Here is a 10,489-nt window from a genome sequence, read left to right as displayed (position 1 = left end):
GGCCTCGAACTCAGAAATCCACCTGCCTCTGCCTCCCAAGTGCTGGGATTAAAGGCGCGCACCACCACGCCCGGCTATGTTTTTTCTTTTATATCTTTTTGGCCAGAATGTCATAACAGCTTGCTTATTTTTGCCCAGGCTTATTTGGACATATTCAACCTTGGTCCACTGTGTTTCTTTTTAAACCTGCAATTTTTTCATTAGCCAGCACAAGTTTTAAATTTAACTCTTTTAGCATAAGGTTTGTGGCATATACATCAGGTAATATGATCCTTTCCCCTCTCAAGTCAAAGTAAACGTGAAAGTGCCTTTTAGAGCATTTTCCCCAGGAAGCTCTTGTAAAGCCTACAAATAAGGGTTGGCGGGTGTCAGAGCTACAACATAAACACGCAGTGAAGCTGGCCCATTCTGGGATGGAGACCCTTCAACAGCACCATGTGCACAACTGGGAAAGTGACCTGACGCTTTAGTTTCTGATCCTGCTACTTCCTTGGATCCATCACATTTCAGTCCCAGCCTAAACAGCAGACAGGGTAGTTTACTTTTTTAAAAATTTTTTATCTAGGGTCTCATGTACTTCAGGCCTGCCTCAAATTCACTATGTAGCCAAAGATGACCTTGAGTTCCTGAGCCTCCTGCTTCTACTTCCCAAATCCAGCGATTAAAAAGGTTACATCACCATACCGGTATAGCTGTTTTCCTAACTCCTACGAGTTATCCAGATATATATTTGAATGAAGATGGGAAGATCCTTCAAATGGCGAGGGTTGTCTGCAGAAGCATGTGCTGTTCCTTGAGACTGCACATTTCCTAACCTTGGAAAAGGCCCAGCTCTGGGTGGATGAATACACAGCCTGAAGGGATCTAGCAAGCCCGAGCACAGCAAACATGGCACTGGCAGGTCTTGCCCTTCCTCTCTCTCTCTCTCCTTGCTAAAAACCGTTAGATTACAGTCCTAAAGCTAGCTGCCAAGGTCTGTTAACCATATTTGTCCACTTCCTGAGTCTAACCACTAAGACCCAGCTATCAAAATGCCCCACTTGGTTCACCTAATTAACATGCCCAATCAAACTTATCCTAAAGGGATTTTCCCTTTTGCCAATAGACCAAGGTTGTCTCCTCTCTATGCAGAAGCAGTCCTTTGTCCTGGGGCAAATAACCCTTCCCCCTCTCTCTTCTTCCTCTTGCTCTATCTCCTGTCTTTGTCTCTTATTCCCTGCTCTTCAATTTGTTACTCTGGGGCAAATCTTTGTGCTGAGAACTTTGTGTGTCCTGTGCCAGTTCCCGTCCTTGCACAGCCTATGTAAGGTCCCAACTTGGCACCAAGGCCCTTTCCAGAACAACCCTGAAGCTGCAGTGTTGCTCTGGTCAACATATTTCATCTCCAACTCCTTCATACAGGTGAATGCTAGGAAGTGCCTAAAGTGGCCTGGATAGGAAGCAGCCAGTTGTACTGGGACAGAAGCTAGGGCACTGCACTTGACACCAAAACCTGTTTTTCTTCTATTATGCTCTACCTAAGGCCATGTTTGCCAGCTGCTCCACCCTGACCTCTGTAAAAGAGGCACCTGCTCCCAAGGCCAAACCTTCTTGCTACTAATGTTTTCCAAGGTTTAGCTGGAGCCCCAAACACTAAACACAGACATATTTCTGGTCTTTCTAGAGTTCTCAGTTCTGACCCTGACAGAACTTGTTGCCTAGGGGCGAGCACTCTCTCCATTAACAGAACAGACAATTTATAATTACAAGATTACCAAACCAGTATGGCTTGGTGCAGACCTGTAATCTGAGCAGCAAGAAATTGAGGCAGAAGGATCTGCAGTTCAAGTCCAGCCTGGGGCTACACAGTGGGCTCTAGGCTAGCCTGGGTTTCATAGATGGGAGAGAGAAAATGAGACAGCAGTTTCCTGTAGGTTTTCATTCAGGGCTTGTCTTTAGCTGAGAAAGTACAAACAAACACTACTACTATGCAGGATCCATGAGGATGGGACCCGCGGGCTCTGCCATCCTGAGGGATAGGCCATGGGCCGGCAACGGGATGCTGGCGAGTCCGATGGGTAAGCCTGATGCTCCCTGCCCAAAGCCTGCAGGACTTGACTACAAGTCAAGACACTGCAGGACCTTGACTAACGCTGAGATCTGGGGAAGGACTGCAGATGGGAGAGGAGGCGCGGAGTTGTCCGATTGTCCGCGCATGCGCCTGCCGCGCCCGACTTCGAAATTGGAACTCGGAGAAACCAGTGGCGCCGCTGGACCTCCGGAGTGAAGAACGGCGCGTGCGCCCGTTTGTGGGCGGAACCTGGGCGCGGCGGGGCGGGGCCTGTCGTCACGCGCAGCCCCGCCCCTCGGTCTCCGGGAGGCGGCAACCGCTTCTCCCTGTCTCTTCCCGGTTGTCGGGGACTGCCTCACCTCAGTTCTCGGCGACTATGGGGGACCCCAGCAAGCAGGACATCCTGGCCATCTTCAAGCGCCTGCGCTCGGTGCCTACTAACAAGGTAACGGCCGCAGGCGGGCTCGGGACCCCGCGGCCCGCTAGACCCCGGTGTGGCCGCAGCTATGGGAGGAGCCGCCCGGCCTGTGACACGTCGCACTGTGGGCCTGGCAGCCGCCGCTCCCCAACCTTCGTCAGCAAGGGACGGAAGAGGGGGCTCCCACCGGGGGCTTAGTGAAGGAGTACTGGGTCCTGCGAGCACCTGGCCAGAGGCCCTGGGGCACGGGGACTTGAGCATCTGAAGGATGTCCAAGGACCAAAAGCCAGAGAGCCTGGGGTCACAGGACTGAGGCATGGACATCTGGAATATCTAGCATCCGAGGGCAGAGCGCCTGGGGTCACAGGGAGGTCTGGGACATGGACAGTTGGGGTGTCTGCCACCAGAGGCCAGAGCACCTGGGGCTAGGCAGAAGACTCCTGGACATCTCAGAGCAGAGAGAGGACTGGGGTATGGGCTCTAGGAGTATCCAGGATCAGAGGCCAGCTAGGTCATAGCATCTAGGGGTGCCTAGGTCTGGAGACCAGAGCACCTTGTCCCAGAAGCACAGACGTGGTGGGGTGGAAGTGTGTCAATCTGTTGGGCTCTTGACAAGGCTGGAGATGCATGGTTCACTCCTTCTGGCCTCTGTGAGCTAAGGGTAAATATTCCAGCTACCTAGACCCAGAGGCGAGAGTGTCTAGGCGTCAGAACTCTTAAGTGGTGCTAGGTTCTGAGAAAAAAGGACTTCTCCCCACCACGGACCTTGTCTTGAGTGTTCTTCAGGGCTGGGGACCTGTTGGATCTTTGTCACCACTGTCCTTTGGTGTCAGCCTGTTTCCCAGACCAACAAAGCTAAGCTGCTCTGTCCCGGTTGCCAGCTCTCTGTGTTCCTGAGGAAGCTCACGAGAGTTCACTTTCATCCCTCTGGAGGTTGAGGTCTGCCCCTACAACTTTCCTTTCCCTTTTGTGTCCCCACCCCCGCCCCCAACCACTGGGCCTCACTTTTAGCATGTGGCTGGCAGTGTTGTTATACACAGGGTTAAGGTGACCACGTCCTTAGGATGACGGAGTAGGGTGGAACCCAAGGAGTGCAAAGGGCTGTCGTGTCACTATGGACTCTCCCCAGCCCTCTCCGAGTTCCATCTGGTCTCCACCTTCACCTCTGAGAAACCATCTGTTAACGGGCACAGCCATGATTACAGAGTCCTGAATGGCTGGCATAGGAAGTTCCAGCACTTCACAAAATTCAGGCATTTTAAGTCTTGATGGCACAAGGGATCCCTACATTCTGTAGCCTTATGGTGAAGGACATGGTTAAGTGGGGGTGATAATGTCAGGTGGGCATAAACAAGAAGAGCTGGCTTCCAGGCACCACACTGTCCAGGGTCTGTTGCTTTACTGTTTTCTTGATTTTTTTTTCAAGTTTAGATTGATCTGTGTGTAGCAAGGACTTGCTTGTCACCACACAGGCTTGGATCTACAGCTGGCAGGGTGAAAAGGTACAGGATACTGCTGCTGCTTTCTCTGCGAGCCACACCAAATGTATTCCCTTGGAATGTATGAAAAAGCCACTGCTAGATAACAAAACAAAAAGCAAGAAGCAACAATAAAAAGGGGAGATGCTCCTCTTGAAGAAGTCAGCGTCATCTTTAAGATGACACCTTTAAGGAACCCACGCAGGCTTGCGTGCATATTAAGATGTAGTTGAGCACAGTAGCACTCGGTGTAATCCCAGCACTTGGGAGGTGAAAGCAAGAAGAACAAGAGTTCAGGGGTAGCTTCTGCTACATAGCAAGTTCTAAGCCAGCTTTAAGATTCCATTAGACTGCCTCTCAAAAAAAAAAAAAAACATTAAAATTATTGTCCAGCTGGCCATGAGAGTACATACCTATAGTCCTAGCACTTGGGAAACTGAGGCAGTTGGATTGCCAGTAGTTAAAGGCCAGCTTGAGGTACATAGTAGGTTTTTGATTGGTATGTGTTACAAAGTGAGACCTGCCTCAAAGTGTAAACACACAGACACACAAAGACACACACACAAAAGCCTGGTCAGACACTAATCTACATGAATGCAGCCTTTTTTTTTTTCCATTTTTTTCTGAAGAGCACACCTATAGAAACTGTATGTTCTGTAATGTGATTTTTTTTTTTTTTTTTTTTTTTTTTTTTTTTTTTTTTGGTTTTTCGAGACAGGGTTTCTCTGTGTAGCCCTGGCTGTCCTGGAACTCACTCTGTAGACCAGGCTTGCCTCGAACTCAGAAATCCGCTTGCCTTTGCCTCCCAAGTGCTGGGATTAACAGAGTGCCCCACCGTGCCCTGCTGGTGAAAACTAGTTTTATGGACAACAATAAGTCCTACCCTTCTAGTCCAGTGCTAGGGTTTGAACCTAGGGCCTTGTGTTCTCTAGACAGGCACTCTGCCATTGAGCTATACCTTCAGTTCTTTATTTCTTTCTTTTCTCTTTTTTCTTTTTTTCTTTTTTTTGTTTTTCTTTTTTTAAAAAAGATTTATTTATTATTATAGACAAGTAAGGTACACTGTTGTTGTCTTCAGACACACCGTAAGAGGGCGTCAGATCTCATTACGGGTGGTTGTGAGCCACCATGTGTTGCTGGGATTTTAATTCAGGACCTTATCCACTGAGCCATCTCGACAGCTCTTTTTTTTTTTTCTTTTCTTTTCTTTTTTTCTTTTTTTTTTTTTTGAGACAGGTTTTGCCTGTGTTGCCCAGCCAGCTTTGAACTCACTATGTAACCCTAGACTGGCCTCGAATTTTGAAATCCTTGCCACAGCTTTCTGAATGACAAAATTATAAGATGAAAATGGCTTCATGTCTGGCTTAACAGCACTTTTAAAATGCTTAAGTTGAGACAGGAGGATTGCCAGATTCAAGGCTTGACCATATGGCAAGGTCCTTTCACAAATGAAAATTAAAAAAATAAAAAATAAAAAATAAGTACACTATGTAAAGACTCATCTGGGGTTAAGCAAAAGTAAACTTTTTGCTTTAATAGGGCTGGAAGCGTGATACCATGCTCCACACTTAATTCCAGCACCTAGAGGAAAAAGCTAGGAGGGTTGGGACATAGCTACAGAACAAGTGTGGTACAGGCTGAGTTACAGGAGACAGGTCTAAACAGGTCTAAAAAAAAAAAAAGCAGGAAGAGGAGCCCAGAAATCCATTGTCAGAAAGGCAAAGGAAAGCAGCTGGATTTCCCTCGATTTGGAACTCACGGTCCCTTCCCTGGGGCCTGGTGGCCGTCTGCTTGGATGAGAGGTCTCAGCTCGCAGGCTGGCTTCTGTACTGGGCTGCTCCTCAGCTTGTTCAGCACCCGTTGGTTCTAGTGCAAAGGGAAGCTCTGAGGACTTTCACACTGGAGGTACAGACCTGGCACATGCCTTCAGGAAGCCTGCAGTAGGGGTGAGAAATGGGAGGGACAGGCTGGAGAGATGGGTCAGCAGTGGAGAGCGTGTGCTGCCTTTGCAAAGGACCCGAGTGAGGTTCCTAGCCCCCATGGCAGGTGCCTTACCACTGCTTGATATCCCAGTTCCAGGGGCTGTGCTTCTGGACTCAGGGCAACCGCCATACCCACACATGTACACGCTGTTAGAAACAAAAGTACATGGGAGACTGGAAAGATGGCTCAGTGTTTAAGAGAACTTATGTCTCTAACAGAGGACCTGGGTTTGGTTCCTGGCACCCACATGGTTATTCACAACCATCCATAACTCCAGCTCCTGAGGAGCCAGTGCCTTCTTCTGGTGTCCGCAGACACCGGACACACATGTGGTGTGCAGATATCCATACAGGCAAAACACTTAAATTCATTTTTAAAAGTAGGTGAAGGATTTCCCGATGCTGTGCTAACGTCCACTTCCTATGTTTCTCATTTCTGTTTTGTTCTGAAATAAGGTTTCAGGTATCCCAGGCTGGCCTCCTGTTCTTGTTTAGCTAAAGACAGCCTTGAACTCCTGATCCTCCTGCTTCCATTTCCCAGGCATGCCCCACCATTCCGTCTCTGGTTCCTGCTTCCCAGCTGTGATGCTTAATTCCTTATTCTCTCTAAAATATGGCGAGGGCCAGCGGTTAGTTTGTCAAATGCAGGTAACAGAAAGCTTACGCCCTTGCTTGAAAGGCATCAAGAATGGCAGCCCAGAACTGCAGAATGTTCACTCTGCCACAAGTCCGCCAAGGCGGGGTGGGAGATTTCCCAGGTCTCACAGTCAGTGAGGCTGCTGAGTGATAAACCCTTTCCCCGCATACAAGGTTTTGTGAAGCATTAGCTGCTATTTCCACAAGAACATTCTCATCTTCAGGCCAAACACTGTCAGCTAAAAGCTGAGGTTTTTTTTCCCTTCTACGAACTGAATTCTCCTTAGAAAACCATATTTTTTGTTTGGAATCACCTATCAAGGCGGGGCAGACCCCATTTTGTGTCTCCTTCCCCCGTAGTCATCACTCAGACTTGATGCTCAGCTTACGTGCCCTAGACTGTGCACAACAAACCCTTGCCTTCCCCCACCTTCCATGGGGCCTGCATAGAACACCATATTTTATATGCTAACCTAAAGCCATAAGATCACATAATGAGTCGGGCAGTGGTGGCGCACGCCTTTAATCCCAACACTTGGGAGGCAGAGGCAGGCAGATTTCTGAGTTTGAGGCTAGCCTGGTCTACAGAGTGAGTTCCTGGACAGCCAGGGCTACACAGAGAAACCCTGTCTCAAAACAAAACAAAACAAAGCAAAACAAAAAGATGGCATAATGGTTGTCTCTCTCACTAGACTAGTTGGCATCGAGGGGCGGCCATTTGTGCCAGGGACTGCACAGGCTAGGAAGATCATGGTAAAGTCAGGTGCAGTAATGCCCCTCCTAGAAAGCTGCTGACTTCCAGAGCTGGTGCCCTAGCACTGTTTAGTGTCTGTGTCCATCTCTCCCCACAGTGAGTGTCCCAGAGGCCAGCACGTGGCCTGGCAGAGACTGGGTCTCAGTATGCACTGCTGGATTCTATGATGGCATGCATGCCTTTGTACCTTGGCTCCTGCCACAGTGTCTGACACGTAGCCGGCAGTCAGAGAACACCACCGTGAGTCACCAGCCAGCTGCTCTCCATGCCGATGTCATTCCACACCCGCTCTTGCTGGTCCGCCTGAGCCTGGCTGGGGATGGCTCTCAGAAGCTTGTAGTTTCTCCCTTCCCAAGGCCAGAAGCAGCTCTTTCCTGAGAGGTCTTTTTACTTTATAAACTGTGTCTAGAGTGAGCAGGGTTCTGGAAAAAAAAATTAAAGACAATTTTCTTGCTTGTGGGAATTTTGTAATTGCTATTCTGATTTGAATTAACTTGAATTAACATAATATCCCTGGAAAGTACTATGTATGTATATATTGATTTTGTAGTATACAGAGTCACATGAGTACCATGGGGTGTGTGCATTCCATGGCCTGCTTGTGTAGGTCAGAGGACAATTTAGGGGATTCGTTTCTTCCATTATGTAAGATCCAGGAATTGAACTCAAGTTATCAAAGCTTGGCCACAAGCATGTTTACCCACTGAGCCCTCTCGGTGGCCCAGCAAGTGTTTTCTTTCTTCATTGTTGAAGGGTCTGCTGACAGTTTTTGAGCTGGCAATAAATGGTGTATTGTTGTTAACTTGGCTTGCAAAAGGTTTACTAAGTGCTTAGGAGGAAGGACTACGGGGTCAAGGTCCGTGGGAGCTAAATACCCAGAGCTGTTCAGGCAGCACCAAGCACCTGTGCTAACAGAAAGCAGGTTTCAGGAAAGGCCCAGCCCTGCAGGATCTTGGTGTCTGCAGAGCAGAGGCACTGCCTTAGTTCTCACAGAGGAGCACTGGAGTAGCCCTCCAGACTTGGCTTCTTCACCCGCCCGCGTGGGTTCTGAGCTTAGGAGTGGGGAGTGACTTAGCTGGCTAGGTGTGTCCTCTCTGTGACACAGCAACGGTCATTTGAGCAGTGTGGTATGGATAGGCGGTTCAGCTCGGGCCTCAGCGCTTGAGCCTCTGCCCAGGGCTGTCTGAGTCTCCTGGAGAAACCTTGGCTGGTTTCTCTCAAGAGGTAGTGAGTGACCCAGGGGCCACCAGGCCGTGGTGGCCTAGCCTAATCTCAAAAGTGATAAGTGATGCCTCCCACTTCCTTCTACCAGGCACCTCAATAAAGTGAGGCAGAGATTGTGTGAGGACATGAATATTGGAGGGGGGGGTGACTAGGCATTGACACAGAAGACCTGGGAGCCTGCCATGTACAATACAGCCACTGCCCGCCCAGGTGACGGTGTGAGACTGTGTCCCAGCAGAGCCATGCTCCTCACAGGCATGAATTTATGTACTAAGAATCCCTACTGAGTATTCAAAGACAACAGTGTTTAAGATGGATTTATATTCTTTTTACTCTTAATTACTGTAGTTATAGATCATTATTATAATAAGAGAAATTTAAGAGTTTTGAAACATCCTAGGTGACATCCTTCTTCTTCCTGTGTGTGTGTCCATGTGGACGTGTGGGCACATGTGTGTGTGTCCATGTGGACGTGTGGGCACATGTGTGTGTGTCCATGAGGACGTGTGGGCACGTGTGTGTGTCCATGTGGACGTGTGGGCACGTGTGTGTGTCCATGTGGACGTGTGGGCACGTGTGTGTGTGGACATGTGGGCACGTGTGTGTGTGTCCATGTGGACGTGTGGGCATGTGTGTGTGTCCATGTGGACGTGTGGGCACGTGTGTGTGTGTGTGTCCACGTGGATGTGTGGGCACATGTGTGCTGGCATATAAGCACATGTGTGTACGGAGGCCAGAAGACAATCTCAGCTGTCACTCCTCAGATGGTGTCTACCTTATTTCTTTGAGGCAGGTTCTCTCACTGTCTTGGAACTTGGCAAGTAGATCATCTGCCTGTCTCTGCCTTTCTCTTGCAATGACGCTGCCACCAGCTGTCCTCTCCCCCTCCCGCAGGGGCCCTAGGGATGGACCACAGGTCTTCATGTCCACAAGGCCAGCACTTTGTGTACTGAGAGCTTCCCCAGCCTCTGGGTGACACATTGGCCTAAGAGTATGACAGCTGAGCCACCTCCACATCAGCTTTGTACTCTAGCCTCCTGGCTGAGTCACCCATGCCAGTTAGTCCCCAACCAAGTCTAATGAATGTTTGTTCTTTCAGGTGTGTTTTGACTGTGGTGCCAAAAATCCCAGCTGGGCGAGCATAAGCTATGGGGTGTTTCTCTGCATCGACTGCTCTGGATCACACCGGTCGCTCGGGGTTCACTTGAGTTTTATTCGGTAAGTGAGCTCTCCCCTGCTGGCTGGCACATGGATGTCTTCAGTACCAGTCTCCCCAGGAGTAATTTAAAAGAGAAAGGGCTTGTCTGGCTCTCAGTTTGAGGGCACAGTCCACCACAGCAGCAGGAGCGAAATGGCTGCCCCCATAGCATCCAAGCAGATCTGGATGCTGGTGTTCAACTCTGTTTCCCCAGCCTGGGGATGGCACAGCCCATGTTCAGGGTGAGTCTTCCTCAGTTAACCTGCCTGGAAGGTATACTCAGCGTTTGCTTTCCCATGTGATGCTGAAGCCAATCGAGTTAGCGATGAAAGCGAACCACCAGTGGGGTTGGAGAAAGGCTGCTGCTCTTTCAGAGGTCCCGAGTTCAGTCCCCAGCACTCACGGGGCAGCTCACAACCATGTCTACCTGTATCCCATGGGATTCGATGCCCTCTTCTGCTGTGCAGTTATTCATGCAGACAGCATTCATACACATAAAACATATGAATAATTAAAAAGAAAGAAAAGTTAACCATGAGCATCAGAGTCCTCCCTTTTCTATTGATGTTGACTTGATATCAGTAAAATGACAGATAACCATAATCCGGGGGCTTAACTCTTGCGTCATCTAGTAATATGAGAAACAGGCCATTTTCTTCTTGGGCCTCTGTGGAGATCTTATGGAAGAAATAAAGCTCTGGTGTTGAAGACAGAGTCAGATGGGAGGTCTCAAAGCAGCAGTTCCTTTT

General features: G+C 49.1%; 1 protein-coding gene across 11 annotated transcripts in view; it reads left to right on the top strand.

Annotated features, from left to right (window-relative positions):
* Arfgap3 (ADP ribosylation factor GTPase activating protein 3) overlaps positions 1-10,489 on the top strand; it is a 66,872-nt gene that overhangs the window by 18,358 nt on the left and 38,025 nt on the right. For 5 of the 11 annotated variants that reach the window (XM_031350966.1, XM_031350976.1, XM_031350942.1 and 2 more), the window contains one exon: positions 9,642-9,760. In XM_031350966.1, coding sequence (XP_031206826.1) covers positions 9,642-9,760 — 119 coding nt within the window. Of the gene's footprint in view, positions 1-2,258; positions 2,496-9,641; positions 9,761-10,489 lie in introns of those variants that run through there. The other 6 variants (XM_031350937.1, XM_031350909.1, XM_031350918.1 and 3 more) reach the window with 5 other exon arrangements.

The sequence above is a fragment of the Mastomys coucha genome, unplaced genomic scaffold, assembly GCF_008632895.1.
Source record: "Mastomys coucha isolate ucsf_1 unplaced genomic scaffold, UCSF_Mcou_1 pScaffold11, whole genome shotgun sequence".
Classification (NCBI taxonomy): Eukaryota; Metazoa; Chordata; class Mammalia; order Rodentia; family Muridae; genus Mastomys; species Mastomys coucha.
This window is presented reverse-complemented; position numbering and strand designations above follow the sequence as displayed.